The 19,411-nt window shown below is 42.2% G+C and overlaps 1 protein-coding gene across 2 annotated transcripts in view; it reads right to left on the bottom strand.

Annotated features, from left to right (window-relative positions):
* The window catches only part of FBXW8 (F-box and WD repeat domain containing 8), a 110,230-nt gene that overhangs the window by 46,417 nt on the left and 44,402 nt on the right, over positions 1–19,411 (bottom strand). For both annotated transcript variants that reach the window (XM_061141864.1, XM_061141865.1), the window contains exon 5: positions 16,743–16,900. In XM_061141864.1, coding sequence (XP_060997847.1) covers positions 16,743–16,900 — 158 coding nt within the window. The remainder of the gene's footprint in view (positions 1–16,742; positions 16,901–19,411) is intronic.

The following is a 19,411-nucleotide window of genomic DNA, read 5'->3' as shown; positions in this document are numbered from 1 at the left end:
CAGCTGACAGGAGGGATGCCTGAGTGAAAGCTGATTTTATGAAAGGTCGTTTTTTTTTTTTTAGTTAGTATAGTTAAATCATACTACTTTTACAACCTCAAAACTGCAGGGGCTTCAACAGTGAACACTTGAATTATAAGAATGTTTTATAATATTACGCTTGAATTATTACCCATGTTAACCAATACGTAGCCAAAAAGCAGTCAATGCAACAATACATTCAACACATATATGAGCCCCTGCCCTGGCCCAGTCACTATTCTAAGCACCGGGAAAACTGCAGTGAATAAGACAAAATAAGCAAAATGCCCCTGACTGCCTGGAGCTGACTGATGTTCTAGTGGCATCACCAAGCATCTTGTTTTCAGGGCATGCACGAAGGATATAATCTCTACTCTCACAACATTCACACTGCAGAAAGACCTGTTACAGTCATGAAGATACAACTAACAAAAACATAATATATATACACAAAGTGCAACAGGACAATGGATAAGCTTAACTTTTTGTCCTGTTGACACACTATTTTAAGATTTCCAAAAAGGAGTAGCTAACTTTCACAGACATTTCAAGTTGAACTGAGTCCACATACATTGCATAATATTAAAGAAGCTGTAGTCAACACCTGTCAGAGCCCGATAAACTCCCTTCCCAAACAGGTGACAGTTTAAAAAATCTGATGTAAATTCACTTGAAAGGCCAAGTTTTATCATATTGCAGACCCAGCACTAGCATGGATTTGGCTCCTAATATGGGTGGATTTCTGAAGTGGCAGGCATGTGTCCTTTTTCTGCTCCATTTCCTACGGAAAGTGACTGAACATCCATAAAGGTTTGCTGAATGTTTGTCTTATGTTTTAGCAATGGAACATTTGGTTGTAAGAAACAAATCCACTGGCTTAAATACAAAAGGAAACGACTGAACAGAAACGAGGCTAGCTCACAGAACCCAAGGGCAGAAAACATATCTGGACAGGAAAAGGGATCAGAACCGGAAGTAGAGAAACATTCAGACCCAGGCAGTTCATGTCCTGACGCACCACTTGCCTCTTTGTCTCTCTGTACTGTGCGTCCCTCCCCACCCGCCCCTCTCCACAAAGCAGCTTTCTCTCCCCCAGTTTCGGAAGGACTTCTACTCCAAGCACACAACTGAGACTGAAAAATCCGAGCCCAGCGGCTCAGCCGAGAACAGGAAACAGCCACCCCCAGGCCTGGGGTCCCCATCCTCGTTTACTCTACTGAGGCCAAAAGACCAACTCAAATGCTACAAATATGTGCACCTCTAGAGAGGCTTCCAAGCAAGGAGATGCCCCCAGAGGTGTCTACCACCCTTACTCCGCATGCTCGGCCAAGGTGGAGCAAGAGAAAACTTCTCAGCAAATGCAAAGGGAGCTTCCCTGTGGCTGCTCAGTGGTGACCGAGTGAACAGGCCGTCGCCACCACTCCCTGAACCAGGCATAAATGACCCTCAGCACCGGGGCTGGCGGCCATCTGCCTCACACCAGGAAAGCTGAGAGGACAGCAGGTGTGTCTGCCTTTCCCTCGGTTCCGGGTAAAAGATGTGTAACCCTCAACCAGTGCTGGATCTCCACAGCACTGCTTCACTCATGAACAAAACGAAAAGGACTCAGACGAAAGAAACAGGGTCTCTCAAAAAACATGGAGGACCACAGTGAGGGAGGGCCACCAGCCCAGGAAAGTAAACAGGAGTCGGGCTTGGCAGGACCACCGCTCTCTGGGCCCAGGACCCTCCACCCTGACAAGCATCCGCGAGGCGGCGGGAACTCCAAGCTCACCCGAGCCTAGGAACAGTCATTAGTGGTGACATGAGTAACGATGGCCAGTCTTTGGAGGAGACATAAAGCCGGCTCGGCAGCTGTGGATGGGCACGGGTGCCAGTCTGCAGCACGTCCCTCCCACCTCCCACAGGAGGCCAGCCAGAGTGTGGTAATGAAACTGCACAGAGTGGAGATGGGATCTCAATGAGTTTAAACTGATTTATGTTAGCTTTTGTAAAGCGCACGCGATATCATGAAAGTGCTACCACTGTGAAATAATGTCGACAATCCTTAAGACCTCCGCCTAATGGCACTTGGGCAGAATATTTATATGCCTCGTCGTGGGAACAAGGGCCATAATGGATACCATTTTTGTTTTATTAGGGATGCATATTTAAATTAATCTGCTATTTGCCTAAACAATTAGCTGCTTCTGTTTGCATGCACAAAGCCAAAACTGCAATTAGGCTTCCATCAAAAAGATAAGTCCCAACTAAAACTGTCCCAGTGGAGTCGTAAGAGCTCAGGGCAGAACTTCCCAAAATTACTTTTTAGCATAATGGTAATTATGTTAATTGCTTGAAAGGTAAATAACTGCTGAACTGGTTTTGGAAAAAGACAATTGGTATTACCCCTCCCCCCTTTGATCTTTTCCATGTACCATAAAATTTACAACAGGTTAGCAGTTTAGAAAGTCAGAGACTGGTCACTTCTTGAACTGCAAGGTCTATCTTGTGTTCTTTTGTGCTATCTCGATTAGAACTTATTTTAGCCATGAGCTTCTCTTCACTTGAGGTGGCGTAACCAACACCTGAGGTTTGGTCTAAGCTTCCTAAGAGTTAAGCAGACAGGATCATTTAACTGCAGTTCAGAGACACTCAGTGAAGCTGACTATTCCTAAAGACGGCTGGCAATCTCAATTTCCACCATGGAAGTAAAAACTTGCCTGTAAGAAATGAAGCAGGAGTCAAAGGAAATTCTGCAATGAGAAAAAGCATCTTAACAGAAATTTCAATTACACCCACAGCACTCACTGAATGTGTACCTCTTCACTCATTAAGCCTACACAGCATCACCATGAAATGCAAGCCAGAGATGGAGGCTGGTGTAAAGTTTGAGAGGACAAAACAACTTCTGCTTTCATAGGAGAAGAGGTGAGTAGGAGGTTAAAACCAGTGCAAACAAGGGTCATAAGGTAGGGCTAACTCACAGAAGATCTTGAAAAAGATGAAACAGAATGAAATTTATTCTTTACCAAGATGCTGCATCCACATGCATGTCAGCCTTGACCTCCCAGTTGAACATAGCTCTAAAGCTGAACTTTTGCTTAAGGCAGAAAAACTGTACACAGGAAGCATTTTGGAAGCTGCGTCCCAGACTGACAAGTAAGGGGATCTGAGTGGGCCTGTGGACCGATGAACTGACTGTTCAGCGCATAAGCAAGGGAGTGGCCAAAGCAGAAACTGAGTCAAGGAGAAGGAAAGATGAATATATTCAGTAGTCTCAAGTGCAAAGCAGAAAGAATGAACACTCTAAAAAGAAGACTCAAAAACAGAGAGACAGGAAATTGAAAGGAGGCAGATGATATGGTGTAAGAATACGACAATGTGACTGAATAGGAAAAATTTACAGTCAGCAAAGTCAAAGGAAAAACAGACTGGCGGGGAAGAATTTGGACTGGCTCTTCTTCTGTAAGGGGGTGTAGTTCAAGAAGGCAGTTGATGCGAGAGAGGCGTCGCACAGAGTGGCTGTGCATACAGCTACTACCTCCAGCCAGTTCCTTCCTGCAACACAACTGAACGATGTGAACACAACACAGGCTGGGAGCAGCCAGCGTCTTTGGGGAAGAGACAGGGATAACTGGGGGAATCAGGACCCTACGGTGGTAGGGAGAGAAAAAACTTTTTTTTTACTACATGTTTTTTCTACAAGTAGTACGATATCAAACAATTTGTTATAATTTGTAGAAATATCTCTATACATATTAATTTGATCAGTGATGTTGAAAAGATGGTCATTTCTTTATCAAAGGATGTTGACACCTTTCATAAACAACCATTTTTTCTGGACTTCATTCAGTTCCATTGGTCTATCCTCAGGCCAGTATCAACACTGTTTTGATTACTGATCATTTTACAGTAAATCCTCCAATCAGGTAGCATAAGAACTCCAGCTTTATGCTTTTCTCCAAGATTGTTCTTTGCTATTCTTAGGCCACCACATTTTCTTTCAGATTTTAAATTTTAGAATCAGCTTTTCAATTTCTACCCAAAAAGCCTATGGGGATTTTGACTGAAATTGGATTGAAGCTCTTGATCAATTAAGGGAGAGCTGGCATCTTAACAGCATTCAACCTGCCAATCCATGAATCTAATAATAACCCTCTCCCTTTATTTGTGCTTTCCTCAAATTTTTCTCAGTAATATTTTATAGTCAGCATATAGGTTTTAAACATATATTGCTGAGTTAATCCCCAACTATGTTATATTTCTGATGCAGTATCAATTCCAATTGTTCGCTGCTCACTTGAATACTATAGACTTTTGCATCCTGACCTAATATCCAGTATCATTGCTAAAGATATTAATATTTATTCTAGTAAAACACTTTTGTTGATTGCTTAGGAGTCTATCCATTTATGCACAATTTTATTCCCTCCCTAGCTGGATACCTTTCTCTTGCCTTACTGCCCTAAGTACGTGCCTCCAGCACAACATTTAACAATTGTAGTGAAAACGGACAGTCTTGCCCTGTTTCTGACTTTAAAGGGAAAGCATCTTTTACGACTAAGTACAAAGTTAGCTCCAAGTTTTTCATAGATTCTCTTAAGCAGACTGAGGAAGTTAGCTAAGTTTTTAATAATGAATAAGAGTTGGTTTTTGTAAAAAAATTTTTTTGTTTCATTGAGATGAACATACGGTTTTTCTTTTATAGTCTAATATGACGCATTATATTAATTGTTAATAGAATCAAACTCACCTTGAATTCCTGGGAGGAATCCTAACTGGTTATGATGTATTATCTTTTTAACATATTTGCAGGATTCAATTTTATAATGTAGTTGAGGATTGTGACATCTATGCTCATGAGGAATATCCATCTATAGCACTTGTTTTCAGGTGTTAGTTATTATCGTTTCTTCTTTATCTAGCCTTAATGCTGGCCCCATAAGCGGACTAGAGAACTGTTCTTCTTAAGTCTATTTTACCCAAGTGTGTAGATTTGGTATTATCTCTTCCTTAAGTGTTTGATAGGATTCACTGGGCTTGCAGTTTTCTTTGTGGAAACTACTAAATTATAAATTTGATTTTTTTTTTTTTTTTTTTTGGAAATAGAGCTATTCATGTTTTCTAGTTCCTATTAAGTGAACTTAGGTAGTTTGTCTTTCAAAAAGTCAATTCATCCATTTTATCTAACTACTGGCATAAAGGTGTTCATAATATTTCATTTTAACTTTTTAATATTTACAGGATTTGTAATGATGTCCCGTCTTACATTCCTTATGTTGGTAATTAATTTCTTTTCTCTTTTTTTCCTGATCAATCTGGCTAGGGATTTGTCAATTTGATCAATTTTTTCAAAGGTATGGTTGTCCCCTTCATTGATTTTTCTCTATTTTTTTTCTCTATTCTACTCCATTGATTTTTGCTCTTTATTACTTTATTCCTTCTGCTTCTTCTATTTAACTTTCTCTTCTTTTTCTATTTTAAGGTGAAAAGCTATACTGTTGATTTGAGACTTTCTCTTTTCTAATATAAACAGTCAATGTTATAAATTCCCCTTTAAGCATTGCTTTAGCTACATCCCATAAATGAAATACTGTTTTTAATTTTCCTTCAGTTCAAAATATTTCCTAATTTCTTTGGTGATTTCCTCTCTGACTTATGGGTTATTCAGAAGTGTGTTGTTAAAAAAAAAAAAGAAGTGTGTTGTTTAGTTTTTAAATATTTGAAGATTCTTCCTGCCCTAGCCCTGGAGTCAGCCATTACACCAAGAAGCTTTGGGTCCTTTTAGTAAAGAGCAATATTTTTCAAGACCTGAGCACTAGGTTGGCTTATCGCTACTGGACTGTTGCTGCTTCTATACCTTTTCCACAAACAAAGCCAGGACATACATGAAAACATATGCATACAAACATACATACATCTCTGGCTGCTTATCAATCGATACTGAAAACCATGCACTCCACACCAAGAGGTCCTATTCCAATCCAGCCCCACAGAGATCCTTCTGGCCATCCCCGTTTCATACCTGTACCTCCCTTCTCCAATAGTGAGACAACTGGCTCCTATTATCCTCAATACTCTTACCTGCCCAGTCTCTCTGTATGGTGCCAACCTTCCAGACCCTCCAGGTCACTGTTCCCCTCGGGCTCCCTGCCCCACCTACCCCTGGCACCCCTGGCCTGCCATCCCACTCCATGGGCCTCCCTAACAGCTCTGTGACTCAAAATACTGAATACAGTTCACAAATATATTTACCTCTGCTTTAACAGAGCCTAGGGTTCACAACAGAGTAAACATTACAACTAAAAGTGGAAGTACTGAAGAGGAAATTAAATTTTATGGCTTAAAATTAATTTTCTTGTAAAAAAAAATCATGCTTAGTTTTTATTAGGTAGATTGAAGAACTTGGATAATTTATTTCTGCAGTTTCCACTATCTCCCCAAAGCTACCCTGTGCTATTTATTGCTCCCTTCTGTTCTTAATCTCAACTGTAGTTAAGACAGGATAGCTACTCTGAATTCATGTATCATGCTGTGCCTTATTAAAAAATCAGTGTTCAGTAAAACCAGAGCCCCAATAAACCAAAAGATTAACACCAACTCTAGTATCATTAATACAGTGTGCCAGTGTTTTCTGCATGATAAAACTATTTCAAATTACTTTCATAGTAACTTCAAAATTTGTACTTATCCAAGAAACTGCTCATTTGCTATGTGTGTCTGAAGCATGAGAATGTTGCTCTCCAGTGTTTCTTAAATTCGAGCGCTTACAGACCTCTAAGAATTCATCTATGGGCCAGTTAGTGTGAAAGACAAAGCATCACAAGGCACCGAGGTGATCACTCAGCACCAACAGCCTGTGACTACAAAATGCAAATTCAATTAATGAGATCTCACAGTATGGTTCAGTTACAAGGTCAAAAGTTCCAGATTCCTTTTTAAAATGACCATAAAAACACACAGATTCTAAAAAATTTCCTAGAGATCTCACAACTCCCACCCACAGTTTTATCTGTGGAGTGCCACTTAAGGAACACTGAGCTGTTATTTAGTTACAACACAAATGCAGTCCAAAGCATGAATAAGCAAGTGTAAAACAAATATAATTTAAAACCCCCCTGAGGAACAGAAAAACCTTAAAATAAGTATTTTTATTTGACATCTTCCTCCATAACATAATCACAGTCTCTATGGCTTGTCTATGAAACAAATTTTAACACCCTAAGACCACTCCAAGTGCAATCAACTATAAAGTTCAATGCTCTAAGAAATACTTCCGCAGTACTAAAAACCACCACCTCAGTTTAGAATTCTGCATTTCAATTTTTAATTCCACTCTGAATATCTTTAAAATGTAAGCACTTGTACTATTAAGGAAACCGTTTAAATGTGTCTATCTTTTAAAAGACCTCTACCTGAGGCACTTCCCTGCTGGTCCAGTGGCTGAGACTCTGGCTTCCAATGCAGGGGACAGGGGTTCAACCTCTGGTCAGGAAACTAAGCTCCCACAAGTCATGAGGGAACTAGAGAGCCCAAGCACCACAAAGAGAAACCCCTGCAGTGCAACTGGAGAAAGCCCACAAACCTCAGTGAAGACCCAGAGCAGACTTAAAAAAAAAAAAAAGGACTCCACCTGGCATTTTTCTGGTTTTGATCAGAAAGATGTTTTATTTTGTTTTGTCCACCAAGTGTCTGAATAAGGCTCCTAAAACCAAAAGGTAGACAAAGGTTTCTGGCAAGAATTACTTACTGAGACTTTAAGAGAAAAATGACCAGAAAAGGAAAGCCTTGAAAAAAAAACAATCCCAATCCTCCACATTCAGGTATACTAGCCATCTCCCAAATAATTATGTTAATAATCCACTTCTGAAACTTCAGTTTTGATCAGGGGAGAGGAGCAGATTGAATACTGCATTCAAAGGTTATGTTATGACACTGAAATGTCATCAACATCTAAGAGACATAAGCAAAACTACTGAAGAACCATTTTTTTTATTAAGCATAAAATTACAACTAAAACTTTGGAAGCACCTAGTCTCAGTAGCCGCCTAAGTAAAACATGGTCTTACTGTTCACTGCTGAAAAGAAGCTTGGAGAGACCCACTCCCATCCATTGTACACACGTCAGGAAATGAGAAATCATAGTCACTCCAGCCCAGGGCAGGCCGAGTCCTGGACAATGGAGCGTGTGTGCGCGCAGACAACTGCACTGGGAGTGCTGCACGAGTGGACAAGCCACTCTGCCTGGCTCCACGGCGCCCCAGAAAGACGGCTGCTGGCTGTCCCACCTAGGCTTCCACGTGCTGAAGACACTGGGTCTCCGCTCTCCGCTTACAGGGACAAATCAGAACTTCTTTGCACCTAAGAAGTGTGTAATCTCACTTCTAACCAGAGTGAGTTTTTGAGACAAACTCTGAGCGGGGAGCGGGTTTCGAGTACACTGCCGTTCCCTAATGCGGTGGCTCGAGGCCAAAGGCAGGCAAGCATGGAGCAGATGGAGTCCTGGCAAGGTCTGCACTGTCCCTGCATTAGCAGCATCTGCTCATTACTCAGAACCTTCGCCTGCTTTATCTAATGCTCCAGAAAAAGCATTCTGATTTGATTCATTTCGGTATGGTAACGTGCAACACAATTAGTGGTAAAATCAAACTGGAGGGCGGCCAGGGCTGACAATCGGAAACAAGGCAGAAGAAATATGAGGCCAGTGGGTTGGAATTCAAAAAATCACAAGTGTGGATCATCTTGCCAAATCTCACCACCCCAGGTGGATGTAAGAGTGTTCCTGCCGGGCAGGGAGGCTAAAAAGGACGTGGGGATGACTTACTCTCTCCCAGACCAGCTTGCATCTCCCCCTCTGGACCTGATTCCTTCTGTGGAGAATACATGTACAGACATACCATCGAGGGGGTCTCCACAGCTATGGAGCTTCCTTTTGGCACAACCAGGGAACTGAAGTTCATTAACTCGTTTTATTGTCTTATTCCTCTTTTCTGTGGAGCACAGTCACAAATTTCAGACCCCCAAGGTGAATTTCCTTTGTGCCATGGCACTGCCTAACAAGTGCATATTCACTGCTCTAGAGAGAAGCACTACAAAATGTGCATTTGATTATCTCAATCTGTCTTTGCCCAGAAGTAGCTACTCATGAATATGTTAGTACAAATATCATAGTTCCAATCTGCTAAACTGAAGTAAGACTAAAGACAGTGCCACCTGAGGTCTGGGGGTGGGAGGGGGAAATGAAAAGTTGTTACTTATCTCAGAAAGTAACAACTCCTATCAGTCTGATAAAACAAGCTGAGTGAGAGGAACAAGGAAACTCAGGAGCTATCATCAGAGAAACAATCCTAATGCTAAAAGGAGTGCATGCGTGCTGAGTTGCTTAGTCGTGTCTAATTTTGTGTGACCCCATGGACTGCAGCCCACCAGGCTCTTCTGTCCATGGGATTCTCCAGGCAAGAACACTGGAATGGGTTGCTGTGCCCTCCTCCAGGGGACCTTCCCGACCCAGGGATCAAACCCAGGTCTCTTACATCTCCTGCATTGGCAGGCGGGTCCGTTACTACTAGTGCCACCTAGCGCCACCTGGGAATACCAAAAGGAATTTGAGAGAAAGCAAAGATTTCAACACAGATGATGCAGCCAAGGAAGTACTACAGATTTTACCCACAGAAGGGTAAAATGAAACCCAAAATAATAAGACTGAAATGTGATGATGTAAATGTAAGCAACCAGACAGAACACTTGGACAAAACGTAACATCTAGAAACAGACTGAAATACTAAGAGTTTCATATGTAAAAATCTGTAAAGGTAGCACCTCAAACCAGTGAGGCAGAGATGGGCTTTCTACCAAGAGATGCTGGAAAGATATAATCAGATTCATATGCTATTCCAGGATGAACTCTACATTGGTCAAGATTCAAACATAAAGATGAGCCATAACACTGTCATCAAAAAGAACACAAATGACAAATGCCAGCCAGGATGTGGAGAAAAGGGAACCCTCATACACTGCTGGTATGAAAGTAAACTGGTATAGACGCTGGAAAAGAGTATTTCTCAAAACACTAAAAATGTAACTACCATATGACTAAGCAAGTCCACTCTGGCATATATTCGAAAAAACAAAACAAAACACTAATTTGAGAAGATACATGCAACCCCAATCTTCATAGCAGCATTATTTACAATAGCCAAGATATGGAAGCAACCTGTCCATCAACAGATATAAAGAAAACATGGTGTATATATATATACACATACACACACACAACAGAATACTACTGAACCATCAACCATAAAAAACAATGGAATTTCCATATGTAATAACATGGATGGACTTAAGAGGGTATTAGGCTAAGTGAAGTAAGTCAAACAGAAAAAGATATGATATCATTTATATGTGGAATCTTAAAACAAGCTAGCAAATATAACAAAAAAGAAACAAGCTCATGGATATAAAGAACAAACTAGTGGTTACTACTGGGAGAGGGAAATGGGGAGGGGCAGAGACAAGACAGGGATAGGAGCTTAAGCAGTACAAACTACTGTGTATAAAATTTTAAAAGCGACACGGATATATTGTACAGCACAGTGAATATAGTCAGTATTTTATGATAACTAAAATTGGAGTACAACCTTTAAAACTGTGAAGTACTATGTTGTACACCTGAAATTTATATAGTACTGTACATCAACTATATCTAAATTTAAAAAAATTTTTAAGCCCTAAAGTAACAGAAGAAAAAAATTACAAGTGGCAGATACACAAGTTAAAAAATTCAATCTCTCTCAAACTAACAGAAGTGTAAATTCAAACATTTGGATACCATTTCTTATCAAAGTGACACCTAACATTTTGAAATAAATAACTCTGCTGATAAAACTAAAAAAATTGGCTGGTAAGAATGCAAAATAATATAACCCCATTTTCATTTACCTTTTGACACAGACATTTTTTGGCAGGAAACAATCCATCCTGCATTCACATGAAATGTCATATGTACAAGGCTTTTCACTACAACACCGCAACAGTGAGAGCAGAAACAATCCAACTGTTCCTCAATAAAGGACTATGTAAATAAATCATAGTGTACACAACGGGATACCATGAAAAAGGAGCCCCTTTCCCATGCACTGGCATGGACAACCTTTCATGCTATGTCTTTAATGAGATGTGAGCATTCTCAGGTTTATTACAGGATTATTTCCAATAGCCAAGATATGGAAACAACGCAGAAGCCCATCCGTGGATGAACAGATAAAAAAGATACAGTATAGGGATGTCCCTGATGGTCCAATGGCTAAGACTGCACTCCCGAGGCAGAGGGCCTATGTTCCTGGTCAGGGAGCTAAGGTCTCACATGCCACCAACTGAAGATCCTATATGCTACAACTAAGACCCTGTGCAGCTAAACAAATATTTTTTTTAAAAAGACATGGTGTTAAGTCGCTTCAGTCATGACTAACTCTTTGCAACCCCATGCACTGTAGCCCACTAGGCTCTGCTGCTCCATGGGAATTTTTTAGGCAAGAATACTGGAGTGGGTTGCCATTTCCTCCTCCAGGAGGTCTTCCCCACCCAGGGATCGAACCTGCATCTCCTGCATTAATAGGTGGGTTCTTTACCACTCGTGCCACCTGAGAAGCCCCTTAAAAGACAAGGTATATATACCCAAAATACACAACACACAATAAAATATTATTCAGTCATGAGAAAGAAGGAATTCCTGTCATTTTCAATAATGTGGGTGGACTTTGACCATATTATGCTAAGTGAGATAAGTCAGACAGAGAAAGACAAGTGCTGGATGGCAACACCTACATGTGAAATCTAAGTCAAACTTGTTTTTAAAAAAACAGTAAAATGGTGATTACCAGCAGGTAGGGGGCATGAGGGATAAGACTGATGGTGTTTAAAAGTACAAACAAAAAAATACAAAAGTATTTAGCACTTGTCAAGTGATAAACTTGTTAAGTGATAAATAAATCACAGGGTTTAATGCATGGTATAATGAAATACAGGCAATAATACTGTACTATAATTATATAATATGATAAATATTGCTACAATGGCCATATTACAATATATAAATGTATCAAAGTAACACACTGTACACCTTAAACTTACACAATGTTATACGTCAAATTCACTCAATTAAAAAAAAAAGATACGTCATTAAGTGAAAAAAAAAAAGCCAAGGTATGGAATAATGTTAGAAAGTAGTATGCTGACAAAGATCCATAGAGTCAAAGCTATGGTTTTTCCAGCAGTCATGTACGGATGTGGACCACAAAGAAGGCTGAGTGCCAAAGAACTGATGCTTTTGAACTGTGGTGCTGGAGAAGACTTTTGAGAGTCCCTTGGACAACAAGGAGATCAAACCAGTCAATCCTAAAGGAAATCAGTCCTGAATATTCATTGGAAGGACTGATGCTGAAGCTCCAATACCTTGGTCACTGGATGCAAAGAGCCAACTCACTGGAAAAGACCCTGATGCTGGGAAAGACTGAAGGCAGGAGAAGGGGGCAACAGAGGATGAGATGGCTGGATGGCATCATCGACTCAAAGGACATGAGTTTGAGCAAACTCCAGACAATAGTGAAGGAGAGGGAAGCCTGGTGTGCTGCAGTCCGTGGAGTTGCAAAGAGTTGGACGTGACTGAGTGACTGAATGACAACAACAATCTTTTGTTTAAAGGGGGGAGGAAAGGGTAAGAGCAGATATTAATACTTTGTATTTACAATAAAGAAATACTGCAAGGCAACACAAACTGAAAAATATGGTTGCTCTAGAATGGAGTGAACAAAAACGGGTAGAAGACTTTGCAATGTACAACTTTATGTTAGCCTGACGTCAATGTATTAGTCAAATATATTAAATTACAAAATAAAACCCACTCATTTATGGATTAAAAAATTAAAATCACAAATATACATACATACATAACTACTATCTAGAAAAATAAACCTTAAAGTTCGTTGAAGAATAAGTGACAAATTGAAAAAGTATTTAAGAACAAGGACAAGCTTATTTCCTTAGCCCTTATTTTCAACCACAGAAGATAACAATCCAAAGAAAATGAGGAAACTATTCACAAAGAAAGAAATACAAGCACCTAATAACACAAAAGGCTGCATATTGTCACCCTGCTTATTTAATTTATATGCAGAGTACATCATGTGAAAGTCCAGGCTGGATGAAGCACAAGCTGGAATCAAGATTGCCAGGAGAAATATCAATAACCTCAGATATGCAGATGACACCACCCTTATGGCAGAAAGTGAAGAAGAACTAAAGAGCCTGTTGAAGAAAGTGAAAGAGAAGAGTGAAAAAGTTGGCTTAAAACTCAACATTCAGTATCTTAAAACTAAGATCATGGCATCCGGTCCCATCACTTCATGGAAAATAGATGGGGAAACAGTGGAAACAGTGAGAGACTTTATTTTTTTGGTCTCCAAAATCACTGCAGATGGTGACTGCATCCATGAAATTCAAAGACACTTGCTCCTTGGAAGGAAACCTATGATCAACCTAGACAGCATACTAAAAAGCAGAGACATTACTTTGCCAACAAAGGTCAGTCTAGTCAAAGCGATGGTTTTTCCAGTATATAAGAGTTGGACTATAAAGAAAGCTGAGCGCCAAAGAATTGATGCTTTTGAACTGTGGTGTTGGAGAAGACTCTTGAGAGTCCCATGGACTGAAAGACGATCCAACCAGTCTATCCTAAAGGGAATCAGTCCTGAATATTCATTGGAAGGACTGATGCTGAAGCTGAAACTCCAACACTCTGGCCACCTGATGCGAAGAACTGACTCACTAGAAAGGACCCTGATTCTGGGAAAGATTGAAGGCGGGAGGAGAAGAGGAAGACACAGGATGAGATGGTTGGATGGCATCACTGACTCGATGGGCATGAGTTTGAGTAAGCTCCGGAAGTTGGTGATGGACAAGGAAGCCTAGCGTACTGCAGTCCATGGGGTCACAAAGAGTCAGACACAACTGAGCGACTGAACTGAACTGAATAACACAATGAAAAAATATACAATTTTATAAACGAAGGCAAACAAAAACAATGGTGGAACACCATGGCCACAAGCATGAGGAAGCAGTCATTACACTTTTGTATACATACTGTCATATACTTTTGGTGAGACTATAACCTAGTGAAACCTTTTTGGAGGGCAATCTGGCAATACTTATCAACATGTAAAGCATCCGCAGCCTCCAATCCAGTGATTACCAGTAAGTTACCCTGTGGATATACTTGTATAAGTCCATCTCAGTATCTGCTCAAGGATACCGCTTTGCAGTACTGTTTTTAATAACAACAACAACAAAATCCAGATGTGCATCACCAAAGGTCCTAATAAATAAATAATCGTACAGCCACATAGTGCAATACTACACAGGCTAAAAGAGAACAGGGTTTACCTATAAGCACTAATACAGAAAGACCCCAAGACATGTTACTAGGTGAAAAAACAATGTGTGTGCAACCTGTGAGAGGAACTAGAGGTAGGGCAACAGGGAGGAACACTTCAACTTCTTTTTGGATATCTCTTCTTTTACATTTAATACTTTTGTGCTCTGTTTGCATTTTAACTACTAAATTTTTTTAAACCAAGTATTTAAAAATACATGATGGCAATTACTTGCCAAGTACTTACTGAAAAGAGAAGTTCCTCTGGCATATCTAAAAGGTTTCCTAATATTTCTGTGCAACAACAGGGAGAAGGGTGACAAAGACAATTCTAACCAACAATCTAAAACCAGCAGCACACTTACATATCATCAAAAGCTGGATTTTCAAGCTCATGAGATACGAGACGTGAGCGTGAAAATAAATCAGATGCACCGTTCTGTAAGTGTCTCTGTGGAGTATTACATAAACAGCACTGGATCCCGGGTACTGCCTAGGAGAGACCACCACCGCTGTGGATTCACTACTGATGGACGAGTCAACCTCAAGGAAATCACTTGGCTTCTCTGAACCTCAGTTTCCCGATCTGAAGAAGTGTGACTCTGTGTGTGTGTGTGTGTGTGTGTGTGTGTGTGTGTATGTGTGTGTGTGTGTGTCAGGGTGAGGCTATCTTGGCTTCTCTGAACCTCAGTTTCCCGATCTGAAGAAGTGTGACTCTGTGTGTGTGTGTGTGTGTGTGTGTGTGTGTGTGTGTGTGTGTCAGGGTGAGGCTATCTTGGCTTCTCTGAACCTCAGTTTCCCGATCTGAAGAAGTGTGACTGTGTGTGTGTGTGTGTGTGTGTGTGTGTGTGTGTGTCAGGGTGAGGCTATCTTGGCTTCTCTGAACCTCAGTTTCCCGATGTGTGTGTGTGTGTGTGTGTGTGTGTGTGTGTGTGTGTGTGTGTGTGTCAGGGTGAGGCTATCTTGGCTTCTCTGAACCTCAGTTTCCCGATGTGTGTGTGTGTGTGTGTGTGTGTGTGTGTGTGTGTCAGGGTGAGGCTATCTTGGCTTCTCTGAACCTCAGTTTCCCGATGTGTGTGTGTGTGTGTGTGTGTGTGTGTGTGTGTGTGTGTGTGTGTGTGTGTGTGTGTCAGGGTGAGGCTATCTTGGCTTCTCTGAACCTCAGTTTCCCGATCTGAAGAAGTGTGACTGTGTGTGTGTGTGTGTGTGTGTATGTGTCAGGGTGAGGCTATCAGATTGTTCTGCAATGTATGATTCTAACGGAGAAGTACTGCAAGCCTTTGCACAGCTATATGGAAAAAAACTTCACTGGTAACTTGGCATGTAGGAATCACACTCAAGCTGCTCTTCTGTTATCTCTGCAGGAACTCAACAAATGCACCTCATCTAGGACATACCCCAGAGCTGAATTACCAGAGGCCGAAAGAAAGATCCATGAGTGGTGTCCGACTAATGCCAAACCCAAAGAATAGAGTTCATGTTGTTAGAGTAATAAAAGGAACATATTTAAGATTTCAGCCGTAATTTTTTTAATAGCATATGCATATAAAGTTCCCATCACCTGCATTACCACAGTTCTGTCCTACCTCTGAAGATCTGTAACCATGCCATGACACGAACACTAACATTCTGAAATATCTCATGGTCCCAACTTTCAAGCAAGTGGAGAGATTTTGGAGGTTCAGACTTCACAATATAATGGAAGTTAGGAGCATGAGAGGTGGTGGCCATATTATGGCCATTGAAATTATTAGACTCTTCTTACCCAGTTCTGTAAATCCACAGTTGCCAGTACACAAAAAGAATTCTATGAGTCCCAGAGAGACAACATATTACCATAATTTATCTCATATGGTGTGTTAGTGCCAGGAAAAGGTAGGCCCTGACTTTTATTTTTCTATTTCTGTATTTGTCAAAAGATTATCTCTCTCTGTCCTCTTTTCACTGTTTCCTTTGAATCAAGCAGAGCCAACAGGAAAAGTAGGCCAAGTATATTTAATATTTTACACCAAACAAGTTATTTGCTTAAGATGGCTTGGCCAGCCTTGTGTCTGGCACTAAAACCCAGCCCGACAGTTCCAGTAGGAATTAAACACCAGTTTTAATGGGTGCTGTGTTCCAATGCCTACTAATGCATTGAGGGTTATTGGCCAACTTCTTCGCATAAAGACAAGGATGAGTGTATGTGTGTGAATATGTGTGTGTGCCCACGTGTACGTATGGAGGGATTACAGGGGGGAGCTGGCCACAGCTGCTTAATTTTTGTCAAGCTTTTTTTTTCTTAATAGGGAGGAGGGTTGCAGTTACTTACCATCCTCGTAAGCCGCCACCGCCAGCGAGCTGTTTATCCTCACAAAGGAGACATATGGCTGCATTCCAGGCTCATCCTCCTCAAACTCTGATTCCAGGAAGGGGGCTGTGTAGTCCCAGGTGCGGGTGTCCCACACCCTCACGTCCCCTGACGTGTATCTGGAAAACAAGGACACACTTGGTTCCAAATGGGGAGTGACTAGCAGGGCCACAGTGGAGAGCCTGTGGGAGCCTTAAAACGCCCGTGGAGGGAGACTCGGCAGGTGGGGCCCCACTCCTGCACCACCGTTTACACGAGTCACCCCCACAGGAGAAAACGGCAACTCGGTAACAGAGAGGCCGAGAACATGCTCCCTGTTCTCATGGCACAATGGTGATAATTTCAAAGGAGAATACTGCAATTAAAACACTGGAGAGAAAGATCTCCTTGCCTTCCTTTTTGACTATTACACTCCTTCTGCTACCTTAAGTTCTCCCAGTAAAGGGATCACTAACAGAAATGTGCAGAAGCCACAATATTTACACACATACGCACACAGGCAAAAGACAGGGAACCGCTAAGGGCTAATGGTCTTACAGGCACAAGCTTTTCTAATACCTCATCCATGCATCAGATTTGACTGATTAAAGTCCCTAAAGACTAATTGATTTGCTGAAACAATTAAATCTTGCCTTCAGCAGCCAGACAGTGCTGCCTTCTCATGAAAAGCTCTTGCCGAAATGCATGACGGTTTCGCCCACTTAGAGCATGGGAGCACTCACTCTCTCCTATCACTCCTGCCACTCCAACAAATGGCTCTCTCCATCACAGCAGAGGCAGGGCCAGAACCTGGGCAGACACCAGGCCCCGGGGACAATGGAGCAGCCAGATGACGAGGCAGCGCGCTGCCTGCCACCGGAGCCTTTATGCGGAGCACCTCAGAGCTGGGGCAGAGAGTCTGCTTCAACACTGAAGCACCTGTGCCGAGGCATGTTAGATGCGGGGTCAGAGCCTCAGGATGAACCCACACAAACACAAAGACATGCAGACAACGGGAAAGGTATTTGGTCTTCCTGAGGCCAAGCCACAGTTCCTTCAGGGTTTCTTTCATTTCATGTTACAAATGTAGAACCGAAAAAGATAACGCCGAGACTTACTTAACTACTGAAGTCTATGACATGATACATCTATGAAGTAGCTGTACATCAGTTTCTCACATGAGGTTTCTTAATAAACTAAGGTTACTCTGATTCGGGAATGCTTCACTTACTAAATGCAGCAGTGTTTTCCTCACATTATTAGTTGACAACCAATATACACACCATGAATTCAGAGGTCATCCTGTCACACACCTTCTCTAGGCTGGACCACTCGGCTCTCTCCCTGCAGGATGGCACCTGGGGAGTGGGCGTGAAGAGGCAGGCAGGAGAGATGTGCTGCCTAAAACTGGACTGATGGGCCTCTGACCACTGATCCTCCAGCAAACAAAAATACTCACTCCATGACAGTCATTAAGCCTGGTGACACACAAGCAGAAGCAAGATACTGCAATCGCCAGGGCCAAGCATGGCCGCCGACTCCCAGGCCCTCCAGACAACGCTCCGGATCACGTGACCTCAACGAGGACACCTCAACAGAACACACAGCCCACTGTGCCCAAACTACCCGGCTCACTCTGACACCCTAAGAATGACTACACCATTCCCTGGAATAAGGCCACTTGCTTAGCAACAGACACACTCAGAGACAACGTGTGTAGAATTTCTAGGCTGTGTATGCTTAGATTCTTGAGGTTAAATCGTGTGAAAGGAACTGGCCAATTCAGAAAAGGCGGCTGAGAAGGATGGCGACATCATTCAGAAATAGAAGTGACAGACAGAGGGGACTCAGGAGCTTTGAGAGAAAGAACTACACAAACCAGGAAAGTGTATTTCCTTTCTGTCCATCTCTGTCATTCTGCTGCTTGTGACCTGCATATGAGAGCACATCACTCATCCTCAGGGCCTCTGTGGTGCCCCCTGAGGCGATAAGAGTGCAGGATTTGGGGGACTTGAAACCCACTATTTGCAAGTTCCCTTTACACAAGGAGTTCCAAGGTAAAGCAACGGCAACGAAATCCAAACCTGAAACCTGCTGCACCTCACAACCGTGAGCCATGAAATAGTCTGCCTCTCTCTTTTGGGGGAAGAGGAGAGACGGAGGGCAGAGGCCACAGAAAGAGGAGCATCCATTAATATCGGAAAGGTTCCTGACTGCCTTTTCTTCCAAGAAGTTGTCCCCTTCATGCTGCAACTCACTCACCTAAAATTAAACACATGCTCTCCTCAAAAAACCTTGGCCCACGACCAAACTGGCTTGTTCCAAGTTCTTGATTTTGTCAGAGACAGAACTTGTCCCAGGTCACCAGTGCAAAACTGGGGGGGCTCCTCAACGCCCCTGTGCCACCACACACACATCACCACACTACTTACTACACATGCAGTCCACACCCTTCCTGCTCTCCTCGCTCCCAGGCTGCCTCTGGGCCTGGCCCACCCCTCACCCCTCAGCCGCCCCACGACAGCCTCCCCACTCCCGAGCCTCACTCACCTTCGGCCACCCTGCACCAGCCAAGCCCTCAGAAATACCTGACTACATGGCTCTCTCCCCCTTTCTCCCTCCACCCTCCACACCAGACCATGGGTGCTACC

The sequence above is a fragment of the Dama dama genome, chromosome 5, assembly GCF_033118175.1.
Source record: "Dama dama isolate Ldn47 chromosome 5, ASM3311817v1, whole genome shotgun sequence".
Taxonomy (NCBI): Eukaryota; Metazoa; Chordata; class Mammalia; order Artiodactyla; family Cervidae; genus Dama; species Dama dama.
Note: the sequence above shows the minus strand (reverse complement) of the source record. Positions and strands in the feature narration are given on the sequence as shown.